The sequence below is a fragment of the Sturnus vulgaris genome, chromosome 2 (genome assembly GCF_052056855.1).
Source record: "Sturnus vulgaris isolate bStuVul1 chromosome 2, bStuVul1.hap1, whole genome shotgun sequence".
Taxonomy (NCBI): Eukaryota; Metazoa; Chordata; class Aves; order Passeriformes; family Sturnidae; genus Sturnus; species Sturnus vulgaris.
In genome coordinates this window covers 118,123,678-118,146,187 of record NC_142244.1, presented here as the reverse complement: position 1 = coordinate 118,146,187, position 22,510 = coordinate 118,123,678, and the positions used below count along the sequence as shown (strand labels likewise).

The 22,510-nt window shown below is 48.0% G+C and overlaps 1 protein-coding gene across 2 annotated transcripts; it reads left to right on the top strand.

Moving 5' to 3' along the window:
- Positions 1–356: 356 nt before the first annotated feature.
- On the top strand, positions 357–10,193 carry KCNE1 (potassium voltage-gated channel subfamily E regulatory subunit 1). Of its 2 annotated transcripts, none has more exons than XM_088160540.1 (2): positions 357–500; positions 7,901–10,193. In XM_088160540.1, exon 2 carries the CDS (start codon positions 7,936–7,938, stop codon positions 8,314–8,316), a length of 381 nt encoding a protein of 126 aa, XP_088016666.1. In that variant the 5' UTR covers positions 357–500; positions 7,901–7,935; the 3' UTR covers positions 8,317–10,193. The 2 variants fall into 2 exon arrangements, with proteins under 2 accessions (XP_088016666.1, XP_088016667.1); XM_088160541.1 differs by lacking the exon at positions 357–500 and adding an exon at positions 1,200–1,317.
- The last annotated feature ends 12,317 nt before the right edge of the window (positions 10,194–22,510 follow it).

Here is a 22,510-nt window from a genome sequence, read left to right as displayed (position 1 = left end):
ATTGTCCCATCCCATTATCCCAATATCCCATCCCAATATCCCATCCCAGTATCCCATCCCATCCCAATATCCCATCCCATTCCATTGTCCCATCCCATCCCATTATCCCAATATCCCAATATCCCAATATCCCATCCCATTATCCCATCCCATTATCCCATCCCAATATTCCATCCCATCCTATTTTCCCATCCCATTATCCCATCCCATCCCAATATCCCAATATCCCAATATCCCAATATCCCAATATCCCATCCCACTGATCCCATCCCTGCTTATTGCAGCTGATGAGAGTCTGGAGGCCACTGTCCCTGCCAGGAACCATGGGATGGAAGTGTCCTGATCCCAGGAATGCTGTGGGATGTTATCCCATGGGATGGATGTGTCCTGATCCCACATCTGCAGCATCCTCTGAAGGAGCTCCAACTCATCTTGCAAAGCTGATAAATTCATTTTGTGTGTTCCAGGTGGGCGTTGCTGAATCCCCCTGGGGCTCAGTGGTAAGCACAGACACTCCTCCCTCACGGAACGTGGAGGGTGGGATTTTGGGTGGGATTTTGGGTGGGATTTTGGGTGGGGTTCTGGGTGGGGTTTTGGGTGGGGTTTTTGATGTTTTGGTGGTGGCTGGAGTGAGCCCTGAAATGACCTCCCCTCCCTCCTCACACCCCAAAATGTGCAACATCCCTGGAGGATGGAGCTCGGGGAGTGCCAGGGGGCCAGGGCAGCATCTCTGGGGATGTCCCAACCCTGGGCACCCTCCTGGAGCTCAGATCTCGGGGGCTGCAGCACCCAGGGAGAGGCTGGAGCTGTGCCAGGAGGGATTTAGGATGGATTTTAGGGCAAGGCTCTTCCCTCAGAGGGTGCTGGCACTGCCCAGGCTCCCCAGGGAATGGGCACAGAGCTCCAGGAGCTGCCAGGGATGCCCAGGCTGGGATTTTGGGTGGGATCAATGATCCCTGGGGGTTTATTCTAGCTCAGGAATTCCATGATTCCCTCTCTCCTGTGCTGCTCTGCCTCCACATTTCCCATGCCAGGAGCTCCGGTGCCCCCCCAGCACCTCCCACCTGGGCACCTGCAGCGGGCACGGCTCCTGCTGCCCTCCCTCCCTCCTTCCTTCCCTCCCTCCCTCTTTCCCTCCCTCTTTCCCTCCCTCCCAGCCCGGCTGTTTCCCTGTTGGCCTCTCTGGGACAGTGACAGCCGGGCTGGTGGCCCTGCAGCAGCCAGGAGCCAGCTCAGCCCCATCACCCAGAGCTTTTCCAGAGCTGCCACCTTCCCATTCTCCTTCCCCAGGAGGGGCTGGAGCTCTGCAGCCTCCAGGTCTGTCCAAGCTCTGGGATGGGAGCGGGGCTGGTGGAAAATTGGGAATCTCCAGGAGCTCAGCAGAGCTGAACTGATGGAGGAGCAGAGCTGGGGCTCTGCTGCCAACCTTTGTTTGCTGCTCCAGCCGTGCCAGGGTTTGCTCCTTGGGGCTGGGAACAATCCCAAGGCAGCTGCATCCCAGGGGATAAACTGGCTTGGATTATTTTGGGGGAGGATTGCTGGGTTTTCCACTTTGGAATAGTGGGATATATATATATGTATAGACTGTGTGCAAGAAAATGGAATTTCTGGCTTGTGGTCAGACAGAAGTGGGGGGTCTGGGGAGAATTCAGTGCCCCCCAGTGCACAGGGCTGCTGTTCTAAGCCACACCAGGAGCTGCAGAGAGGCAGTGCCCAGGTGAGCAGTGAAGGATGAGCCTGGACAGGGAAGGAGGGGCTGCAGATTTACCATGGGCAGGTGGGGGCTGCAGGAGGTGTTTGCAGACCCCAGAACTGCAGATCCCACCCTTCAGCATCTCTGGGGGCTGCAGATCCCACCCTGCAACATCTCTGGGGGTTACAGGAGCTGTTTGCAGACCCCAGAACTGCAGATCCTTCCCTGGAGCAGCTCCGGGGGCTGCAGATCCCACCCTGCAACATCTCTGGGGGCTGCAGGAGGTGTTTGCAGATCTCTGGGGGTTACAGGAGCTGTTTTCAGACCCCAGGGCTGCAGATCCCACCCTGCAGCAGCTCCTCCTCCCAGGATGTGCAGCTGGCCCAGCTCAGGCAGCAGCACTGCCCCGGATGCTGCTGGGTTGCAAAATTCCCGGGAACTGGAGTGAGGAAATGGTGCTGCCTTGTGCAATGAAGAACGGTGTCTGACCTACTCATCCCTGCGGGAATGGCAGGGAAAGGAGCCAGGGAGGTCAGTGGATCCTTTAGGGAGGTGGAGAAACACCAGAACGTTTGGGAAGCAGAAAATCTGGGAGGGGGGTGATGTGCTGTGCTGATTTTTGCTCTGAGAGTAGCACAGGCTTTATTTCTGAGTCATCAAACCACAAGAAGTTGTGACAGAGCTGTTTTTTCTAAAGGTGAGCGTTCCTCCAGACTGCCTGGGATTCTGGGGCTGGCTGCTGACGTTTCTGGCAGCAATAGGAGAGAGGGTTGGAGATGTTTGCTTGGTGGAAATGAAAAGAGAGGAGCTCTGATTTGGGAGAGCTGAGAAAACGGTGTTAAAATCTGTAATTTCACATCCACGTCTGTGTGATAAATATCACATTGAAACCTCAGCGGGGAAGAGAAATTGAGGCAGCCAAGAGTCAGTTTTCATGGAATCATGGAATGGTTTGGGATGGGAGGGACCTTAAATCCCACCCAGAGCCAGCCCTGCCATGGCAGGGACACCTCCCACTGTCCCAGTGTCCAACCTGGAACTGAACATTCCAGGGATCCAGGGTCAGCCACAGCAAATCTGGGAATTCCATCCCAGGGAACAATTCCTAATTCCCAAAATCCCATCAAATCCTACTCTGAAGCCATTCCCTGTGTGCTGTCCCTCCATTCCCTGGGTGCTGTCCCTCCATTCCCTGGGTGCTGTCCCTCCATCCCTTGGCAATTGTCTCTCTCCATGGTTCCTGCAGCTCCTTCAGGCCCTGCAAGGCCACCCTGAGCTCAGCCCAAAGCTTCTCCTCTCCAGGCTGAACAATCCCAGCTGTGCCAGCCTTTCCTCCCAGCAGAGCTGCTCCATCCCTCTGCTCATCCTGCTGCCTCCTCTGGGCTCTCTGCAGCACCCAATGCTCCAGGACCAAATTCCTGTTGAGTTCCAAAGCCAAGTGCCACACATTTTAGGTGCATTCCAGGACAGAAAATTCCCTCTTTCCTTTTAAACCCTGGTGGCAGCAGCAGCCTCCTCTGGAGCTGGAGATCAGCCCAGCTCACACAGGGCAGGAAGGGCTGGGCTGGGGCTGAAGGTGCCCACTGGGCTGGGTGCCCTCACTGGGAGCAGGATCCAGGTCTGGGAGCAGGATCCAGGTCTGGGAGCAGGATCCAGGCTCCTTTGGAGCAGACAGAGCTGTTGTGCTGTGCCTTTTTTTTGGGAAGCAGCCAGGAGTAAGTCAGTCCTGGCATTCCCACAGCTGGCAGCAGCTCCATGGGGTGCCAGATCCAGCTGCAATTCCCTGTGTTTGGAGTCCATTCTGCAGCTCTGCTGTGACATCCCCCTGGCCTCAGCACCCAAACTGGCACCTCGAGCTCTCCAGAGGCTCCCCTTGGTCCCTGGATTGGCTCCTGCAGCTCTGGCACCCCAGGGCTGCAGGGATTTGGGTGTGGAAAACATCAGGGACAGATCAGAAATCCCAGAATCCCAGAATGGTTTGGGTTGGAGGGACCCCAAATCCCACCCAGAGCCACCCCTGGCATGGCAGGGACACCTCCCACTGTCCCAGTGTCCAACCTGGAACTGAACATTCCAGGGATCCAGGGGCAGCCACAGCTGCTCTGGGAATTCCATCCCAGCCTCTCCCCACCCTGCCAGGGAACAATTCCTGCCCAAAATTCCATCCATCCCTGCCCTCTGGCAGTTTGAAACCGCTCCCCCTGTGCTGTCCCTGCAGCCCCATGGGCTGCTCTGCTGTCCCCTGGTGAATGAATTAACAATTTCCCAATAAATTCTGCTCCCACCACGTTCACTCCTGCCCCCCACTGCTGTTCCCTCCTCCTGACCTCCCTCTCTGTCTCCAGCCTTTCCCAGGTGAGGAGCAGAAAATCCCATCCTCCCACCTCCTGCTCCCCTTGCTGCTGGCTGTGTCCCCGTGGGGCAGCCAGGCCAGGGCAGGCTTGTGCCACTGACAGAGGGGACAAGGCCACCTGGACATCTCAGCTCCAACGTGCAGGGAAGCCAAAGGAGCTCCCTGGGCTCCAGGGACATTTTCTGCTCCCATTTTCACACCTGGGCATGGATGGACTCGCAGGACAGCCAAGATCCTTCCAAGGCAGCTTTTTATGGCTCCCTGGAAACCCTTGGGGACAGAGGAAATGGGAGCCACAACATTTTTCCTGAACAGCCAGCACTAATCCCAGTCCCAAATCCCAGCACTAATTCCAGTCCCAAATCCCAGCTCTAATCCCAGTCCCAAAGCCCAGCTCTAATTCCAGTCCCAAAGCCCAGCTCTAATCCCAGTCCCAGAGCCCAGCTCTAATCCCAGTCCCAGAGCCCAGCTCTAATCCCAGTCCCAAATCCCAGCTCTAATCCCAGTCCCAGAGCCCAGCTCTAATCCCAGTCCCAGAGCCCAGCTCTAATTCCAGTCCCAAATCCCAGCTCTAATCCCAGTCCCAAATCCCAGCTCTAATCCCAGTCCCAAATCCCAGCTCTAATCCCAGTCCCAAAGCCCAGCACTAATCCCAGTCCCAAAGCCCAGCTCTAATCCCAGTCCCCAAGCCCAGCTCTAATCCCAGTCCCAAAGCCCAGCTCTAATCCCAGTCCCAAAACCCAGCTCTAATCCCAGTCCCAAATCCCAGCTCTAATCCCAGTCCCAAATCCCAGCTCTAATCCCAGTCCCAGAGCCCAGCTCTAATCCCAGTCCCAAATCCCAGCTCTAATCCCAGTCCCAAAGCCCAGCTCTAATCCCAGTCCCAAATCCCAGCTCTAATCCCAGTCCCCCAGACGTGGGGAGGGAAGAGGAGACAATGGAGCTGCTGCTCCAGAGGGGACAAGGAAGAGCTCCAAGAGCAGGGATGGGCTGGTTTGCAATCCCAGCTCTGGACACCCCTCCTGCCCCCAGGGGCAAAGCAGAGCCATTCCCAACTGGTGTCAGCCCTGGTGGGCTCTGGCAGTGACCTCGGGCCACATCAGTGGCTCACAGGTTGTCACCTTGTTCTGGAAAGGTGCAGAATGCTGGGAGGGGTCAGGCTGGACAGCACAGGGCACAGGACTGTGGATATTCTGGGATATCCCCAGGGAGGAGACTCCAGCCCCTCTCTGCTCCCTGCCCAGGACAGAAGTTGTGCCTCCTGTGCAGGGGGAATTGCTGGGCTCAGCCCCTGGACAATGGGACAGTGATGGAGCAGAGCCTGGGAGTGCTCTGACCCTTCTGCACACAGGGACACACACAGGGATGGACAGGGACAGACACACAGGGACAGACACCCAGGGACACCCAGGGACACCCAGGGACACCCAGGGACCCCAGGGACACCCAGGGCTGAGGCCCCTCTCAGCTGGGGCTCCTCTCCAGGCTGAGCATCCCCAGCTCCCTCAGCCTCTCCCGTGCATTCCAAGAGCCAAAACTCCTCTAATCCATGCTGGGGGTGTTCAGAGTCCTGTACACTGTGACAATGGATTGGTCACACACAAATAAATAAATACCTCGGGAATGAGCATGTGGAAAATCCAGCAAAATGAGTGTGAGGCATCAAAATTAGTGAGGAATTAAAACTGGGGGAAATTCCTCCTTCAGGGGGAAAAGCAGCCAAGAAATCCTGCATTAGTGCAGCTTGTTAAATCAGCAACCTGTTGTGTCTGATCTTGTAAGGCTGGGAGCAGCTTTCCCATTTCCCTGGGCTCCTCTGGGCTTGTTAACACAAGCTCTGCTATTCCTTTTTCCAAGGGATTTTAATGCAGGAATTTCTTCTCCATTTCATTGTGGTCAGCGTTAATTCTCTGAGCAGAGCGTGCTGCAGGTAAAGCATCCTTTAGCCCCAGCCACCAGGTCATTTTTTTTTTTTCCATAAAACATCCCCGAGTTTTATGCTTGGAGCAGGAAATAACCACGAGATCTCTGAGTTCTCCAGGAGGTGCCACTTAACGAATGCAGGAGAATTTCTGCCTTCAGAACCTCTTCTCCTCGGGTCAACAAAGCTCTGAGCAGCCTCATTTCTGCACGTAGCCCATGCTTGTGGTCAATTATTCTTTGGTTATGTTCTCATGTGCCCCCAGGCTCCACCCAGGAGCCGCAATGTGCTCTTTGATTTCAGGGAGTTTCCAGAGAGGGTTGCAGCAAATGGCCCATGGCAACCCCTCCTGCTAATCTTTCACACGCTCCAGAACTTTGGGTTAAAGGGAGGACAAATCCCTTCCTCCTGTAATTGAAAAGATCCTCCTTTCACTTCCCCGAATCTGATTCATAAAATGCAGGATCTGAGCATCCTGCCCAGCTTTGTTACAGCTGCTGGTGGCCTTGCTGCTGCCACCAGGTGTGTGTGAGTGTCACCCTTCATGCCAGGGCTCACCAGCTCCTGCTCCTCATCTTCCTCAGGGCTCCCCGGCCTGGGATTGTCTTTCCAAGAGTGAGCTGAGGCTCAGGATGCCTCATTTCTGAGGGGGCATGTTCACATAGAGGATGGGATGGATGGAGGATGGACAATGGGATGGGAACAATTCATCCAGTGATTTCCACCACAAATCCTGGAGAAAATCTGAATGGATAAAAATCAACATCACGGAGTCAAAGAAAAATTTGGGTTGGGAGGGGCCTTAAAAATCACCCAGAGCCAGCCCTGCCATGGCAGGGACACCTCCCACTGTCCCAATGTCCAACCTGGAACTGAACATTCCAGGGATCCAGGGGCAGCCACAGCTGCTCTGGGCACCCTGTGCCAGGGCCAGAGTTTCAGCTCTTTCTGCCACACTTCAAATAAAAATTCAGAAACCTCTCTCAGGATCTCAACCTCAAAAAAAACCCCAAAAACCCAACCTCCAAAATGATACAAACAACACAGGATTGCTCAGAGCCCCTGGCAGGGCCTGAAGGGGCTCCAGGAGAGCTGGAGAGGGACTGGGGACAAGGATGGAGGGACAGCACACAGGGAATGGCTTCAAAGCAGGATTTGATGGGATTTTGGGAATTAGGAATTGTTCCCTGGGATGGGCTGGGATGGAATTCCCAGATTTGCTGTGGCTGCCCCTGGATCCCTGGAATGTTCAGTTCCAGGTTGGACACTGGGACAGTGGGAGGTGTCCCTGCCATGGCAGGGGTAGGACAAGATTATCTTTGAGGTCCCTTCCAACCCCAAAATGATTTTATGATTTGATGTTGCCTGGCTGCTGGGCATTTGGGAATGCAGTGCTGACAGGATTCCTGTAATTTACTGATTTGCAGGTGGCACAGGAAAGGGAAAAGGAGCCTCCAGCCTCCTGTGTGACCGTGTCAGAGCAGAGGCTGTGTCTGGGGGGCTCTGGGCTTCCAGGTGCTCCTGGCTGTCCCCATTCCCAGCTCCTGGAGCTCTGTGCCCATTCCCTGGGGAGCCTGGGCAGTGCCCAGCACCTTTTAGGGGAAGAACCTCGTCCTAAAATCCATCCTAAATCCCTCCTGGCACAGTTCCAGCCTCTCCCTGGGTGCTGTCCCTGTCCTAGAGCAGAATTTGGGGCTGTCCCTGTGACTGGGGGGCTCAGGGAGTCAATCCTGAACTTGGAGGTGGGGGTGAGATGTTTGCCAGCCCCACACCACGGCAGCTCACCTGTGCAGCCCCAGGTGTTGTGGAGGTGCAGGTGGGAGATGAGAGCAGCTCTACCAGGCCCAGCCAGCCTCCCTCAGGTAAATCCCAGCAAAAGGAGACAGAGGAAATCCCATCTGGATCTGATTTTTTTATCCTTTTCTATCCAAAGGAAGGAAGCGACTCCGAGGACAGAAAAACCCCAAAATGTTGGCGCTGCCCAACAACACAGCCCTGAACCTGCTCCTGTCCAAACTGCTCCAGGACTGCCTGGAACAGAACAACAGCTCAACACCTGCCAAGGTGAGGAGCACCAGCAACAACCTGGAGATCATCTACGTGCTGCTCATGCTGGGGCTGCTGGGTTTCTTCACCGTGGGGGTGATGGTGACAAACCTGAGGGCGCGGCGCCTCGAGGGTCCCCGCGACCCCTACAACACCTACATCGCCTGTGACACCTGGAGCCGCCAGGACAGGCTCTACTGCCAGGCCAAAATCCTGCAGAGCTGCAAACTCTGCTGTGTCCTGGAGAACCAGCTGGCAGTGGAGCAGCCAGGCAGCAAGATCCCTGAGGAGAAATCTCCATAGGGGAAAGGGGTTTTTTGTTGTTTTGTGGGTTTTTTTTTTTTTTCCTTGGGGATGTTCCTAAGGGAAGGATTTTTTGTGGTGCAGGGATGATGGGAGCGATGCTTGCAGGGTCAGGGGAGTTGCTGCTCCTCGTGCAGAGCAGCTTGGCCAGGCTGGTGAAGATGCTGGGTCTGGGATGTGCCAGCGGTGGTGGAATCACCGTGGGGCCAAGCTCGGGATGAACACGGAATTATCACGGACTCATCAGCTTCACCTCCCGAGCAGGCTGCCAGAGGACACGGCCGGATGGGATTTTGGGAATAAATCCAACCCTGGCAGGCTGGAATAGAATTCCCAGATTTGCTGTGGCTGCCCCTGGATCCCTGGCAGTGCCCAAGGCCAGGCTGGACATTGGAGCTGGAGAAGCCTGGAAGGTTTGAATGGGATGAGTTTTATCTCCCTCTCAACCCAAACCATTGTGGAATTCTCTGATTCTCTACAAAGGCAAATCTTGGTGTTGCTGGTGTGAAATTCGAGCCTAATTAGGATCTAATTAGAACCAAACACAGGGCAGAGGTGTTAATTGCCAAGCATGACTTAGACAATCGTTGTCCAGAAAGACCAAATTCCCCCAAGCAAAAGCAGCTGAAAGATTTCATCTGCGTTTTTGTCCAGCTTAGAATAATGATTTTATAAATTGTACGATGCTGTGCAAACTTATTTCCTTCAGAATCACGCCTCTCTCAGTGATAAAATATTAGGAAAAGTTTCCCTTTTTTTTTTTTTTTTTTTTTTTTTTTTTCTGAAAAATATTTCCCTGGAAGAACACAGACTTTGGAGGGAAACTGTGCTGGGTGTGGCACTTGGGGACTCAAAGATCTTGGAGGGTTTTTCCAACCTCAGTGATTCCATGATTCTGATTCCTAACAGGTCTCCCAGACTGGTCTTGCTGTCAATTTAATTTCTTTCCTATGGATGGAGCTGGATCCTGAGCAGCCCACGGGGGATGTGGGCAAAATTCCCGAATTTCAATCCCAGTGAATTATTGCACAAACCCCCAAGTGCCAGCCCCAGGTTGGGAAGGGAATTTCCACTGTGGGAAGAGCAATTCCATAATTTCTGCTCTTTAATCACACAGAGGTGATGTCTGTGCTTAGCACAGCTCCTGCAGCTCCCAGGTATCTGAGGTTTTAACAGAAAAAAAGAGATTTCTAGAATTCCTGCCATTAAGCTGAGGGCAAGATCCACGTTTTTGGTGTCTGGAGCAGCTTGGAAAATCTCCAGCAGCTTAATTATCCCTCTAGAGGAATGGAAACCCAGCTTTGGAAAAATGTTGATTTTTCAGCTTGGGCACTGCTTTTTTGGGATTTCACCTTTCAGGACTTGCCCTGGGAGAGGATCTGCAGAGCCAGGATCCTGGACTTGGCTTCAACTTGCACCCAAAAAATGACATTAAACCCTTTAATTAATTAAACCCTTTAATTCACGAAAACATTTAATGACATTAAAACTTTGCATGACATTAAACCCCTTGAATGAAGATTGTCCCCAGGGCTCCCTCCTGCAGCTCTCCCTCCACCCCAGCTATTTTCAGGGATTTTGGGTCATTTTATTTTCATAAAATAAATTTTGGGTCATTTTATTTTCGTAGCTCCAGGAGGATTATTTGTGAAGAGTGTGATGCTCAGCATTAATTGTATGCAATTTTTTTTTTTCTTTGAGCAGCCCTGCCTTTTTATTTAATTGCAATTTAAAAAGAGAGGAGATCTGATAGCTCAGCTTTGCTGTGCCACCCTCACCCCTCAGTGCATTCCCACCGTGGGAATCTTGGAGCTATCTCCTCCCCCCTGGTTTTTTTTTCACTCGTACAAAGCAATAAAATCTGAATTTCAAGCCCTGCTCGTGGCCTCAGATGTTGTTTTTTCCTCCCAACCTGTTCCACAGGCTCAGGGGAGGGGGCACCCACTCACCCGTCCCCTCTCTCCACCCCACTGAGCAGGGGCTGGGATCTGTCCCAGCACACCCACACCTGCACAAACACCAACATTTCAGCAGCAAATTCCTCTCCTGGAGCTCTCCTGGGGTTTGCAGCCACCAGGGAGAGTTTGGGAGTCCCTGCCCAGGGCTTGGTGACACCTCCAGCTCCATGCAGGGACAGTGGGCCTGGAAAAATGGGAATGTTGGAGTGAGTCCAGACAGAGCCATGGAGATGCTCTGAGGGACACCTGGGGGGGCTCACCTGGACAGGAGAAGGATCCAGGGAGAGCTCAGAGCCCCTGGCAGGGCCTGAAGGGGCTCCAGGAGAGCTGGAGAGGGACTGGGGACAAGGATGGAGGGACAGCACCCAGGGAATGGCTTCAAAGCAGGATTTGATGGGATTTTGGGAATCAGGAATTGTTCCCTGGGATGGGATGGAATTCCCAGAGCAGCCCCTGGATCCCTGGGCAAACTCAGCCTCAAATTTAATCCTTCTGTCGGTTTTAAACCTGTCTCTACCTGCCCACAATGAATCCACTCCCACAGAGGTGTGGGAGTGGTGCAGGCTCAGCCAGGTGCCAATTCCAGCTGGAGAAAAAGGTGAGTGCAACGCTGAGGGAAATGAATCCAAGGGATGACTCCAGGTGTTTCTATCCAGGTGTTTTCATCCAGGTATTTTCATCTAGATATTTATATCCAGGGGTTTATTTCCAGGTGTTTCTATCCAGTTGTTTCTATTCTGATGTTTATTTCCAAGTGTTTCTATCCAGGTGTTTCTATTCCAATGTTTCTTTCCAGGTGTTTCTATCCAGGTGTTTATTTCCAGGTGTTTCTATCCCAATGTTTATATCCAGGTGTTTATATCCAGATATTTATATCCAGGTGTTTATACCCAGGTGTTTCTATCCAGGTGTTTGCATCCAGATATTTATATCCAGGTGTTCATACCCAGGTGTTTCTATCCCGATGTTTCTATCCAGGTGTTGATTTCCAGGTGTTTTTATCCAGGTATTAATATCCAGATTTTTCTATCCAGCTGTTTCTATCCAGCTGTTTTTATCCAGGCAGCCCAGAGCCAGGGAAGCCAATCTGTGCTGACCTCAGGCACCTCTGACCTGCCAAAATTGAAGGCTCATCCTTTGCCCTCCCCATCCTGGAGAGCTCCAAGCTCTTCTTTCCCATCTCGTGGACACCCACAGCAGGTGGATTTTTTTTTTTTTTTTTACCAGGAGAAATCTTCAGAGCTGCAGGGATGGGAAATCAAACCCCTGGGATGAAAGAATCCAGCTGGAAAATCCTTCCCAGCCAAAGGCAGTGTGAGTGTGCAGTGAGCTGCCCTGTGGGATCTGGAGTTATCAGTGCTATCTTTATTTGCAGCTGCCTGGGTCAGACCTGCTAAACCTGGAAACTTGTTCAGAGACAAGCAGGAGGAAACTGATAAAAATAGAAGATAGGAGCAATCAGAAGCGAGCAGAACATTCTTTACAGCTGATAACTGCTCTTATCTCGTGTAATATTTCTCTGGCATCCTGTTTCAGTTTTACACGTTGTTATCACTGCCCCAAACTCGGTCCCCGAGCTCCTGACCCAGCTGGAGCCCTCATGTGAAACCTGCTCGGGGCTTTTCTCAAGGAATGGCTGCAGGGAGCAGCAGCAGCCCTGGCACAGGAGCTCGGGAGCTCAAGGGAATGTGGCAGGAGCTGCCCTGAGGTGACATCCAGAGGGACCTGGACCAGCTCCAGAAATGCCCCATGGGAATCTCAGGAGGTTTAACAAGGCCAAGTGCAGCTCCTGAGTCAGGGCAAGCCCTGGGATGAATCCAGGCTGGGATGAGCAGATGGAGCAGCCCTGGGAGAGCTGGACCTGCCCCAGCCCAGAGCCCCCCGTGCCCAGTGTGGGATCAGCAAAGGGATTGGGATTGTGTCCCTGTGCCCCCTCAGGTGTGACCCCACCTGCAGAGCTGCCCCAGCCCTGTCCCAGCTTGGGGAGGAGCTGGAGCTGCTGCAGAGAGCCCAGAGGAGGCAGCAGGATGAGCAGAGGGATGGAGCAGCTCTGCTGGGAGGAAAGGCTGGCACAGCTGGGATTGTTCAGCCTGGAGAGGAGAAGCTTTGGGCTGAGCTCAGGGTGGCCTTGCAGGGCCTGAAGGAGCTGCAGGAACCATGGAGAGAGACAATTGCCAAGGCATGGAGGGACAGCACCCAGGGAATGGAGGGACAGCACCCAGGGAATGGAGGGACAGCACCCAGGGAATGGCTTCAGAGTAGGATTTGATGGGATTTTGGGAATTAGGAATTGTTCCCTGGGAGGGGCTGGGATGGAATTCCCAGATTTGCTGTGGCTGCCCCTGGATCCCTGGAATGTTCAGTTCCAGGTTGGGACATTGGCACAGTGGGAGGTGTCCCTGCCATGGTTTATATTGGATTGGGATGAGCTTTAAGGTCCCTTCCAACCCAAGCCAGCCTGGGATTCTGTGATTTAACCCTGAGGATCAGGGATTGATCCCCAATTTTTTGATTCCCCAGGGGAAGCTCCTTTGGCACAGCCCCCCCAGCTCTGTCTCTGTCTCCCACCACTTCCCTGCCCACCCTTGTCCAGCTTTCCCTGCAAACTCCAGCCCAGCCCTGCAGCCCCCGGAGCTGTCCCCTGTCCCCAGCCCTATCTCAACATCTCTCCCATTGTTCCCAAGTCCCGAGCTCCGTTTCCTTTTTCCTGGTGACCTCCAGCTCCGGTGGCAGCAGGGATTTGTCAGGGGAGCCTGGATTGGATTCAGCAGCTGCTGAGCTCACGGGAACCTCCAGCCCGTGCTCTTCATCCAGGCAGCTTCAGCCACTTCCAGGACTTTTTGTCCTGGCAGGGTTTTCTCAAAGCTTCGTTTTCTCCTTCCCACCCGGCAGTGCCCAAGGGAAAAGGGTGCAGGCAAGAATCTCACAGCGACCCTGCAGGCAGATCCTGCTCATTCCAACTCTGGAATTTCCCCCCCTGCAGCCCCATTCCCAGGGACTCGGGGCTGGGTTGGACCCTGAGGGATAAAACATCAAATCCTCACCATAATTTTTTTTTTTTTTTCACCTTAATAAGCAAACGTTGTGGTGCAGGAATAGGAAAACAGGGATGGACATCACTTAGGGACCCTCTGGGATTTACCCAGGACACAAACCCCACATTTTGTTCTCCTATTTCTGGCTTTCCCTCAAAAAAAAAGGGAGATCTCTCTCTTTACCACCAGCTCAGCTGTATTTCCAGCCAGATCCTGACCTGGAGAAGGGGATTGTGACAGAAAAAAACCCCATTCTTAATAAAAGTAAGAATCTGGGGAGCACCCTGGTACATGCCAGAGCTCCAGGAGCATTTGGAAGCCTCTCCCAGGGGTGCCCAGGCTGGGATTGTTGGGGGGTCTGGGCAGAGCCAGGGGTTGGATTCAATCCCTTCCAGCTCAGGATATTCCATGATTTGATCCTGATCCAAATCCCAGAGGTGCTGCACAGCTCAGTGCACACCACAGGCAATAGAAACAGAGTCTTAATTGAATAACAAATCATTTAATCCAACTTCTGCACATTCAAAAGCCTCTCCTGGATTTTTTTCCATGTGAGTTTTGCTCCTCATTTCCACTCCCAGAAAAGGAGAAATCACCAGGAATTCTGAAGGATCTTTCTTTTCTCCAGCTCTGGGCAGGTTTCCTCTTCCCTCCTGAATTTCCTTCAGTGGGAATCAACACAGGAATTCCCTGCTCCAGCTTCTCTCCTTTATTTATCCACTGGCATTTTTTTAGGGATGTGCAGAGAATGAAGTTGCCTGTGGAATTTTCAAAAAGGAGAAAAGAGCTGTGCCAACCTGATTGTCAGATTTGTTTGTGGCTTCATTCCATAAGTTTAATGAGTTTTATTCCATTAAATTTCCCATTAAATGGGATTGAATGCATTCCATTAAATTTGCAGGATGAGCTTGCACCTCACCACCCCAGTGTGTCCCAGTTGGGGAATCCCATTAAATCCCATTTTCCATTTTAGCTGGAAATCTCCAGGAGAGGGGGGAAGAGGAGCCCGGGAATTGCAGTGTCAGGGACAAGAGGGGACACCCCCCATTGCCAGATCTGTCCCCAAATCCCAAATATTCCTGCTCTGCTGACACCTCCTGCTCCCATTTCTGGCACTTTCTGGGCAGATCCCATCCAGCTGTTCCCAACCTCTGGGGATTTAGAAATTCCCGTGGATGGGGTGGGATGAGATGCTCTTTTCCTGCTCACACATTCCGGGATTCTGTGGTGATTTTTGGGAAATTCCAGGTGGGTTTTTGAGGAGCTGATGGCAGCAGGAATGATGTCCTGAAGGGTCCCCACAGCTGCAGCTCTGTCCCACCCTGTCCCTCCCCTTCCACCTCCTCTGATCCCTGGAGTGAAACACAAGAAATGAAAAGTTCTTTGAGAAGCTCCATGGATGTTTTCAGCTTTTATCAGTCTTTTCACAAAATTTCGTTTTTATGAGCAGCTGAAATGCAACTTCCTTCAACTTTCTTTGCATTTTCTATCACCGGAAAGGAATATAATAATGGATTTTTCTCAGGGAATAGCTATTATATATTATTATTATTATTATTACTATTAACATTCAAAAGAAAAATTCCCTGTGCTGTAGACTTAAATTTATTTTAATTTAAATTTATTTTAAGTCCTAACACTGAACTCTGCTAAAGAGTGGAAAATAGAAGAAAGGAAGATCTGATTTGATTAAATCAAACAAATTATGGCAGCCAGCTACTGGCTTGGTGATTTGAGACGACGTGGATTGAGAAGAAATGAAGGGAAATTCAAAAGGGAAGACACGAAAAGTTGCAAGACTGCAGAAATACAGCAAATACAGACTTAGATAAATACAGCAAATACACATTTACAGGAATACAGCAAATACAAACTGAAATAAATACAGCAAATACACAAAAAATACAGCAAATACTTAAAGAAATACAGCAAATACAGAAAATTAATACAGCAAATACACACCTAAGAAATACAGCAAACACACGCTGAAATAAATACAGCAAATACAGACTTAAATAAATACAGAAAATACACACTTAAAGAAATACAGCAAATACAAACTTAAATAAATACAGAAAATACACACTTTAATACATACAGCAAATACACACCTACATAAATACAGTAAATACAGACTTAAATAAATACAGCAAATACACACTTAAAGAAATACAGCAAATACACACTTAAAGAAATACAGCAAATACTTAAAGAAATACAGCAAATACACACTTAAATAAATAGAGCAAATTTTCTCACTGCTCTGTAAATCTCCACAGTTAATCCCTTGGCCAACCTTTCATCCTGAAAGTTCTGCTGAATTTCTGACACTGAATTTCGGACACTGAATTTCTGACACTGAATTTCTGACACTGAATTTCTGACACTGAATTTCGGACAGTTCTTCTTTTTTCACACTGGGATCTCTTTTATCCAACCCAACATTCCGTTTTTTCAAGATGAATATTTTCTGAATACGAATATTTTCTCAATATTAATATTTCTGAATATGAATATTTTCTCAATACGAATATTTTTTCAATATTGTTTTTTTCTCAACATGAATAATTTCTGAATATGAATATATTCTCAATACGAATATTTTCTCAAGATGAATATTTCCTCAATATGAATTTTCTGAATATGAATAATTTCTGAATACGAATATTTTCTGAATAGGAATATTTTCTGAATATTAATATTTTCTGAATATTAATATTTTCTCAATGTGAATGTTTTCTCAGTGTGAATATTTTATGAATATGAACATTTCTGAATGTGAATATTTTCTGAATAGGAAGATTTTCTAAATAGGAATATTTTTTAATATAAATATTTTCTCAATATGAATGTTTTCGCAATATGAATAATTTCTGATTATGAATGTTTTCTCAATATGAATATTCTCTGAATACGAATATTTTTTCAATATGAATAGTTCTGAATATTAATAATTTCTGAATAAGAATATTTTCTCAATATGAATGTTTTCTCAATATGAATAACTTCGGAAAATTAATAGTTTCTGAATAGGAATATTTTCTAAATATTAATATTTTCTCAATATGAATGTTTTCTCAATGCGAAAATATTTTATGAATATGAATATTTGTTAATGTGAATATTTTCTGAATAGGAAGATTTTCTAAATATTAATATTTTCTCAGTATGAATGTTTTCACAATATGAATGTTTTCTCAATATGAATAATTTCTGATTATGAATATTTTCTCAATATGAATATTCTCTGAATACGAATATTTTCTGAATATGAATACTTTCCGAATATTCATCTTTTCTGGCAGTTTTCTCACCCTCCCCTGGCTGTCCCGGGCTGATTTGTCCCCGTGCGGTGCCAACAGGATGTGAAGAACAGGATGGGAGTGGCCGCGCCCCCATCGTGTCCTGGAGGTGACACCGCCTGTGTGTGCCTGGAGCGCAGCCCAGAACGTGAACAGCGGGCAGCTGAGACACCCATGGTTGATTCAATTCAGTATTATTATTATTGTTATTATTGTTATTATTGTTATTATTGTTATTATTGTTATTATTATTATATTTTTATTTTTATTTTTATTTTTGTTATTATTTTTATTATTATTTTTATTAAGTATTGTTATTATTATTAATAATTTTTTATTTTATTTTATTTTTTCATTTTCATTTTTATTTTATTTATTCTTCTTCTTCTTATTTTTTTATTTTCATTTTTATTTTTATTTTATTATTATTATTATTACTATTATTTTAAAAAAATTTAAATTATTATTATTTTTTTATTTTATCATTATTACTATTATTTTTAATTTCTTATTATTTTTATTTTATTTTTATTTTTATCTTCATTTATTATTATTGTTGTTGTTACTATGGTTATTATTTTTAATTTTTATTATTATTTTTATTGTTATTATTGTTATTATTGTTATTATTATTATTTTTTATTTTAATTTTTATTTTAATTTTTACTTATTATTATTATTTTATTTTATGTTTATTTTTATGTTTATTTTTATATATTAGTATTGTTGTTGTTATTATTATTTTAATTTTAAATTATTATTATTATTATTATTATTATTATTATTATTATTATTATTATTATTATTATTATTATTATTATTATTATTATTATTATTATCATTATCATTATGATGTGTGGGTGAGTGCTGGGCTTTGCCCCACTCATCCCTGCTTTGGTTTTGGTCTTGTTTGTTTTCCCTCAGGGCCAGGATTAATGGGAACACGACTGAGGGGATTTCGTGTTTGGGTTGGATGTTCATTGGATCTGATCAGAAATGACACAAAGTGTGACAGCACCTCCAGCTCCTCAGAGCACCCCAAAGATTGGATGGGAACCCACCCCAATATCCCAAAGATTGGATGGGAACCCACCCCAATATCCCAAAGATTGGATGGGAACCCACCCCAATATCCCAAAGATTGGATGGGAACCCACCCCAATATCCCAAAGATTGGATGGGAACCCACCCCAATATCCCAAAGATTGGATGGGAATCCACCCCAATATCCCAAAGATTGGATGGGAATCCACCCCAATATCCCAAAGATTGGATGGGAACCCACCCCAATACCCCAAAGATTGGATGGGAATCCACCCCAACCCCAAAGATTGGATGGGAACCCACCCCAATATTCCAAAGATTGGATGGGAATCCACCCCAATATCCCAAAGATTGGATGGGAATCCACCCCAATATCCCAAATCCTGGATGGGAATCCACCCCAACATCCCAAAGATTGGATGGGAATCCACCCCAACCCCAAATCCTGGATGGGAATCCACCCCAATCCCAAATCCTGGGCCCTTCCCTTGGGACAGGATTCCCGTGCTGGGCTTGGATGTTGATTTATTTCTTTCTTTGCTCAGCAGTGACACAAAGTGTGACAGCACCTCCAGCTCCTGGCTCCAAGGGGGGAAATGGCCCCAGCTGAGGCTGCCCCGAGGCCTTTGAAAGCCAAACAAAGCAATAAAAGTTGAACCCCTCCATTATTGATCCTTTGGACCCAATCATGGATTCCCAGCACCCTCAGAGTGACATTGACTGAGCAGCCAAAGGTCACTGCCCCAGTTCTGTGAGGAGGAAGAAGAAGAACAAAGAAAAAGACACCACCCCAAATTCTCCATCCTGTCCCACACCCACCCCTGTACTGTAAAAACCTCAAATTTAAACCCCAACACCCACTGAAAACACACACACCTGACCCACTGCACATTGGGGATTTCTAACTCATTATTCATATTTATATTTGTATTTGTATTTGTATTTGTATTTATATTTATATTTATATTTATATTTATATTTATATTTGTTTTTGTATTTGTATGTATATTTGTATTCAAATGTATATGTATATTTATAATTGTATTTATATTTGCATTTGCATTAGTATTTGCATTAGTATTTATATTTATATTTGTATTTGTATTTATATGTATATTGGTATTCATATGTATATGTATATTTATGTTTATATTTATATTTGTATGTATATTTATAATTGTATTTATATTTGCATTTGCATTAGTATTTGTATTAGTATTATTTGTATTTGTATTAGTATTTGTATTTGCATTTCTATTTCTATTTCTATTTCTATTTCTATACACATCTATATTTCCATATTTCTATTTCTATATTCACATTTCCAAGCCTTCTCCAAGGTTCCAGCTCCAGAGCAGTGTTTTCCAGGGGTTCTGTTCCTGGAAGCACAGAAAGCTCCAAAAAATATCCACAGGACAGGTCCTGGCAGGGCCCTGGAGCTCCCTCAGTGCCCCAGGACAGGTCCTGGCAGTCTGACCTGGCATTTTTTAGGGATGTGCAGAGAATGAAGTTGCCTGTGGAATTTTCAAAAAGGAGAAAAGAGCTGTGCCAACCTGCTCTGATTGTCAGATTTGTTTGTGGGTTCATTCCATAAGTTTAATGAGTTTTATTCCATTACATTTCCCATTAAATGGGATTTAATGCAATCCATTAAATTTGCAGGATGAGCTTGCACCTCACCACCCCAGTGTGTCCCAGTTGGGGAATCCCATTAAATCCCATTTTCCATTTTAGCTGGAAATCTCCAGGAGAGGGGGGAAGAGGAGCCCGGGAATTGCAGTGTCAGGGACAAGAGGGGACACCCCCCATTGCCAGATCTGTCCCCAAATCCCAAATATTCCTGCTCTGCTGACACCTCCTGCTCCCATTTCTGGCACTTTCTGGGCAGATCCCATCCAGCTGTTCCCAACCTCTGGGGATTTAGAAATTCCCAACTGCCCATGAGGTTCAGAACAGCATCAAAAAATGGAATTTTGTAGCAAAGGGAGAGTCTGGGAATGGCAGGAAAGCAGAAAATCAGTGGGGATGTGTCCTGGGGAAGTCCTGGCTCAGCAGGGTGGTGAGAAAGCTGAATGCATGAATGGGAAAAAAAGTGCTGGAAAATCTGGAAAAAAAAAAAGGAAGAAAGAAACAAACTGAACTTGCTGGGATTTTTATCCTCAGAATCCCTCATTGTTCAATGTCCAGAACATCTTTTACCCTCAGGCTCACACAAACTCTTTTCTTTCACGGAGTGTCCTCCTGTGCAAGGAGTTTTCCAGAGTTCTCCTCTTGCTGAGGAGGAATTTGGGGAATATTTAGGGCTCCTGTTGGAAAAAAGCAACTCAGGAGTGCAGAGAGCCCTGAGCTGTGCCAGCACCAAGCTGCTCCCACGGAGCCCTGGGGCAGGAGGGAGAATTTGGGATAAATCCAGGATTCAGAGGAGCTTTTCCTCACACTGAGGGTGGTCACAGACAGCCAGGCCTGGGAATCTGAAAACTGGGAATGGGATCCATGAGCTGCACTGGGATCATCCATGGAATCCTGGGATGTTTTGGGTTGGAAATCATTTCTTCCCACCCCTGTTGCCATGGGCAGGGACATCCCCCACTGTCCCAGGCTGCTCCAAGCCCTGTCCAAGCTGGCATCTCCTGGGAAGCCAGGATGGCTCAGCCACCACTGGGACCAGGAGAAGCAGGATCCTGGGAAGGGATTTTCCATCCTAAATATCTTTGGGCTCTGAGAAATCTCCCCCAGCTCTTGCATAACTTGACAGCTTCAAAATATCCCCCCCTGGAAGTGTCCAAGGGCAGCTTGGACAGGGCTTGGAGCATCCTGGGCTAGGGAAAGGTGTCCCTGCATGGGAATGGGATGGTCCTTGAGGCTTCTGCCTCCAAGACACTTTTGTCAGGAAAATGAATCCACAAACACCAGAGGTTTTATGTCCAAAAAGGAGACAGAGGAATCCTTTTTGCTTTATTGGAATCAAGGGAGAGGCCATGGGACATTCCCCTGGCATCTCTCAGATTTTTGGAGGACTCAGCCTCCTTTTTATCCCAATTTCCCATCCCCATTTCCCTCTCTCTTTCCCCATGGGCTGAGGTCCTTGAGAGGCACAGACTTCCCTAAGATTCCCCTCTAATGTCCAACCCTCCCTTTTCATTTTTAATTCTTATAGAATTCATGGCTTTCCCCCATTGCTTCTTTCATCTTTCAATATCCAATTTCATTGATCAGCAAACCTTCAGTTTGTAAAAGGCAAATAACTTTTTTTTTAAAAATTCTTCAATCAGTGCAATCCATCCCATTGTTTCTTTTCTCTCTCAGTGCTGGATTTATCTCCCAGCAGATCCCCAGCTCGTTTGGAAAGACAAATTTAACATTGCTCTCACTTTGGAGCAGGAGGAACAGGAGGAACTTTGGGATCCCCCAACATCCATTGGGAATGGCTCAATCCTGCAGCCAGCACCTGCCAGGGCATGACCCAGATTTTTTGGGAGGTGTCACAGGGATGAAGTGCAGGGATCCACCCATAACCGAGGCCCTCGGGCCACTGTGACCAGTGACCAGTGACCAGTGACCAGTGAGGGCTCCTCACGTGAGCAGTGTCACATCCAGAGTGTCACCTGCAGACATTCCTGTGTCCCACTTCCTCTGGCTCAACAGGAAATGTCACCTTGTGTGTCCTGGGGCTGGCACCACGGAAAACAAGCTGGCAGGAAAATGGGGCTGGCAAATGCTCCGGGCTGGAGCTCATCTGGGCTTGTCGTGGCACCTCTGTGAGTCCTCCTCCACCCCTGCCTCATTCCAGCACGTGGGATTTTAAAGGTGGTTGCTCATGTCCTGCCTGTGCTTCCTTCCAGGTATCCTCGCTGCTGGAAGGGGGGGGGACACAGAGATCAGGTCAATTCTCAGCAGCTCCTAAACCCCATCCAGGGTTTTGATGCTTTGAAATCCAATATTTAGGTAAAAAATAGGACTAAAATAGCCTTGTGTGTTTAAAAAAAAAAAAAAAAGGAATATCAGGAATAAGGGGACCAAACCCTCAGCTGTGCTTGTGTCCCATGAAAGTGATGGAAACTCCCCAGGTTTTTTTGCCACCCTTGGAAGACTGTCAGGTTTATTTCTTATGGCCTTGCTATTCCTGCTCCAAACTCATTCCTTTTGAAAAGCCCAAACTCCAGAGATGTGGCTGGAGGAGACACCTTTGGGCAGGGGTCACTCAGGATTGCTCAGGGCTGTGTCCCTGTGTCCCTGCCCATCCACACTCCCAGAATTCCCAACCCACCCCTGGGAATCCTGCACCACAGAGGGGTGCCCCTCTGGAGGATTTGGGATCCCCTTTGAGGATTTGGGATCCCCTTTGAGGATGTGGGATCCCCTTTGAGAATTTGGGATCCCCTCTGGAGGATTTGGGATCCCTTTTGAGGTTGTGGGATCCTGCTGTGCTGCCCTGCTGAGGACAAGGAGGAATTCTCCACCTTTTTCCTGGCAATGGCTGGGGTGGAGTCCATCCTCCTGCACTTCTGTCACCATTCAGAGGCTGGCACTAATCACGTTGTTAATTAGCAATCGAGCTCCTCTCCAGGGCAGGTTGGACTCATGGATTCTGAGTCTCTCCCAGAGAATCAGGAAAATTCCCACTGAGTCCCTGGCAATGAAAGAAACTTCCCAAAATCGCTCATCCCCCCACGTTGTGCAGGTGATGGAGGGCCAGCACTCCCAAGGGATTGTTATCCATGTTTATCCTTCTGCCTTTCCTTTCCTTTCCTTTCCTTTCCTTTCCTTTCCTTTCCTTTCCTTTCCTTTCCTTTCCTTTCCTTTCCTTTCCTTTCCTTTCCTTTTCCTTTCCTTTCCTTTCCTTTCCTTTCCTTTA

Bases quoted from the DNA above. Each gene is read 5' to 3' on its own strand.
- KCNE1 (XM_088160540.1), top strand. From the start codon at position 7,936: ATGTTGGCGCTGCCCAACAACACAGCCCTGAACCTGCTCCTGTCCAAA.